This window comes from Salvelinus sp. IW2-2015, linkage group LG3, assembly GCF_002910315.2.
Source record: "Salvelinus sp. IW2-2015 linkage group LG3, ASM291031v2, whole genome shotgun sequence".
Lineage (NCBI taxonomy): Eukaryota > Metazoa > Chordata > Actinopteri > Salmoniformes > Salmonidae > Salvelinus > Salvelinus sp. IW2-2015.
The window spans coordinates 7,028,800-7,032,857 of record NC_036840.1 but is presented as its reverse complement, the minus strand read 5'-3'; the positions used below and the strand labels follow the sequence as shown (position 1 = coordinate 7,032,857).

General features: G+C 41.1%; 1 protein-coding gene across 1 annotated transcript in view; it reads right to left on the bottom strand.

Moving 5' to 3' along the window:
• Positions 1-3,742, bottom strand: part of LOC111949971 (sarcolemmal membrane-associated protein) — a 21,225-nt gene extending 17,483 nt beyond the window's left edge. The window contains exon 1 of the mRNA XM_070436521.1: positions 3,601-3,742. Coding sequence (XP_070292622.1) covers positions 3,601-3,742 — 142 coding nt within the window. The remainder of the gene's footprint in view (positions 1-3,600) is intronic.
• Between the last annotated feature and the right edge of the window lie 316 nt (positions 3,743-4,058).

The following is a 4,058-nucleotide window of genomic DNA, read 5'->3' as shown; positions in this document are numbered from 1 at the left end:
TGTGTGTACCTGAGAGTACACCAAATGTTTCCCTTTGGATTGAAAATATATAAATAATGCAGACAGCACAACAAGGCAACACCTGTTTACTAACAAACAGTCAACAACAGGTTATAATCAGATGAACACACACACACACAGCCCAGTGAAGATGACTCACAGTAGATGAGTCTACTGGTGAATATGAATTAACTCACAACTGAAATGTGTGTGTGGGTGTGTGTATACCTGAGAGTACACCAAATGTTTCCCTTTGGATTGAAAATATATAAATAATGCAGACAGCACAACAAGGCAACACCTGTTTACTAACAAACAGTCAACAACAGGTTATAATCAGATGAACACACACACACACAGCCCAGTGAAGATGACTCACAGTAGATGAGTCTACTGGTGAATATGAATTAACTCACAACTGAAAGGAGGAGGCTATCTATTAGAAAATGTGCAGTCTACCTCCTACCTCCAACCATAGGCTAGTACCTCCAACACACATACACTGACTTCTCCCTCTCCCAAACAGACATACACACAGACAGACACACTATTTCATATCCGATCTCTCCATGGTACACACACCCATCCAGAGGGCTAATGTTCTGCGGCTGACAGTGGCACGTCAAAGAGCTCAATACTCTGAGTACTCTATGTACTCAGTGAGTACTGAATTCTTACATAACATGCATAGACTATTAAGGACCCAGCCTGTGTACGTAAGTGTGTATATAAGTTATTTCCTGTTTTTGAAAGATAACTTGTTTTATTTTCAGTGTGAGATCTGGGTTTTTGGCGACATCATATTAGAATGGAAATGTCATTGAATTCATTCCCAAGTCCCTCTTCCAACCCAGATGTTACATCCGTTGTTGGAATGAGACCAAGGTGCAGCGTGGTAGGCGAACATCTTACTTTTATTTCAAATGAACACCAAAACCCAACAAAATACAAAACGATCGTAAAGTTCTGCAGGCTATACAGCAAGTAACAAAATCAAGATCCCACAACCTAAGGTGGGAAAAAAGGCTGCCTAAGTATGATCCCCAATCAGAGACAACGATAGACAGCTGCCTCGGATTGGGAACCATACCAGGCCAAACAAAGAAATAGGAAAACTAGATTGCCCACCCAAATCACACCCTGACCTAACCAAATAGAGAAATTGAAAGGCTCTCTAAGGTCAGGGCGTGACACCAGATCTACTCAAATAAAAGACACAACACACTTATAAAACATTAGCCTGGGAGAAAGAAACTCAGACTTCTTTTTTTTTTAAACAGCATAACAATTATCATCATGGCACAATTATGGAAGTATATCTGGAGGCCCTGGTTTAGTCTGGATTTAACAGTGATGCCTAAAAGCTAGCAAGACAAATCCATGTTTAATCAAATGTAATGAGTTGTCGAAGGGAGACGAGACAGGAGTAAACAACACATCTGGAACACAGCAATGTGAGGGAAACGCATGAAATCAAAGATGGTTAAATTAAAACTATAGTGCCTTCCGGAAGTATTTATACCCCTTGACGTATTCCACATGTTGTTGTGTTACAGCCTGAATTCTAAATGGATTCAATAGATTGCTTTTCTCACCCATCCACACACAAGACCCCATAATGACAAAGTGAAAACATGTTTTTAGAAATGTGAGACATTTTTTGAAATTGAAATACAGAAATATCTAATTTACATAAGTATTCACACCCATGAGTCAATGCATGTTATGATCACCTTTATTTATTTATTTATTTATTTCAAAGCCTGATTACAGCTTTGAGTCGTTCTGTGTACGTCTGTAAGAGCTTTGCACACTTGGATTGTACAACATTTGCACATTATTCTTTTTTAAATTCTTTAAAGCTCTGTCAAGTTGGCTGTTGATCATTGCTAGACAGAAATTTTCAAGTCTTGCCATAAATTTTCAAGGCGATTTAAGTCAGAACTATAACTAGGCCACTCAGGAACATTCAATGCGTCTTGGTAAGCAACTCCAGTGAATGTCTCCAAGTTTCTGTTAGAAAGCAGGATTTTGCCGTTTATTTTTATCCCCCAAAAAACTCCCTAGTCCTTGACAATGACAAGTATACCCATAACATGATGCTGCCACCACCAGGCTTGAAAATATGGAGAGTGGTACTCAGTGATGTGTTGGATTTGCTCCAAAACATAACGCTTCGTATTCACAACATAAAGTTCATTTCTTTACCACATTTTTTTGCAGTTTTACTTTAGTGCCTTATTGCAAACAGGATGCATGTTTTGGAATATTTTTATTCTCTACAGGCGTTCTTCTTTTCACTCTGTCATTTATGTTAGTGTATTGATACACCATCTAAAGTGTAATGCAGAACTTCACCATGCTAAAAGGAATAGTTAACGTCTTCTATTTGTTTATCCATCTACCAATAGGTGCCCTTCTTTGAGAGGCATTGGAAACTTCCTTGATCTTTGTGGTTGAATCTGTGTTTGAAATTCCCTGCTCGACTGAGGGACCTGACAGATAATTGTATGTGTGGGGTACAGAGATGAGGTAGTCATTCAAAAATCTTGTTAAACACATTTTTTACTCCTGAACGTATTTAGGCTTGTCATAACAAATGGGTTGAAGACCTAATGACTCAAGCCATTTCAGCTTTCATTTTTATTAATTTGTAAAAAAAAATAAAAAAATAAAAAACATAATTCCACTTTGACATTATGGGGTATTGTGTGTAGGCCAGTGACACAAAATCTAAGGGTGTGTGAATACTTTCTGAAGGCACTGTACCTCTAAACTACGACAGAGAAAGGCCTGACGTGGTGAAGGAAAGTCATGAAGAGATTGTCATGTGGGATCTGGTCAGGTTATGTGGTTTGAGATGTTATGTCATATCTATGTCAGCACTATGCAGGCCTTACAACAGGCCATTTCAAATATGGTTAAGTGCCATTTTCAAGGTCATTTAAGCTGTTCCCTCCTCTCTTCCCCCTCCTCCTCCTCCTCCCCTCCTTCCTTCTCTCTGTAATCAACTCTGCGCCCCAACATTCTTCTGGTCTGCCACAGGACTGACTGATTGGTCAGGGCTTCTGGCAGGCGACCAATGATGTCCCTGCTACAACAGCATCACTGTCACAGGGATCATTCAATAATCACTCATCATCGCTGTCTGATCCTTCCCTCTCGCCCCTCTCTCTATCCTCTCTCTCCATATCTTTCGCTACTCCTTCTTCCTCGCCTAACCTTCTCTCGCTCTGTTCTCCCTCTCTCTTTCCATATCATCTCTCTTTGCCTCCCTCTCTCCCTCTTCTTCAGCTAGCCCTCCCTTGCACTCTCTCTTTATTTCTCTCTCGCTGTCTCTCTCCCTCTGCCATCTCTCCCTCTTCATCTCTCTCTCACAGAAACACAATACTCATTCTAAATGAGGGTTTGACATCGAAATGCTCTTGACAAGATGAGCTAGACGTGTCTCTCTCTTCTCTCTGACTGAGATGCCACAGTTAGAACAGAGGACGAAGTCCAGAGCCCAAATAACAACCATAACCACAATTATCTTCCTTCGGCACAACTGTACCCGTAAATAATGACCCTCCCTCCCTCCCACCACTCAAAATCCCAGACCTGTCCCTCTTTGTGTCCACATGACGACGGGACAATCACAGTGGCTGGTGGTTTGGAGGTGAGGGGATGGGGATGAGGGGCTGCGATGGCAGAATGAGTCATACCTCGACACTGCGTCAGAAAACAGCACCTTGGTAACCATGGCCACACTCTCTTCTCTGCAAACACACACCTTTTCACATAGCACACACACAGTATGCTACACATACGCATCCTATCACACACAAAGCAGTCAAAGAGATACACCCCCTTTAGAATACACATGAGGAGAATGCAGTTTTACACACTTGATCCCATCACCGCACTGTTATATCAACTCTGGGTTTATGGCTACAGACAATTTTATTGCAGGGTACGCAGGGAAACAGAACTAGAGTAATCTTACAGGTATAATAGGTAAATAAGCTAATGAAACAATAACTGGGAGTCAGAGCAGGAGTAATGTCATCTCCTAACCG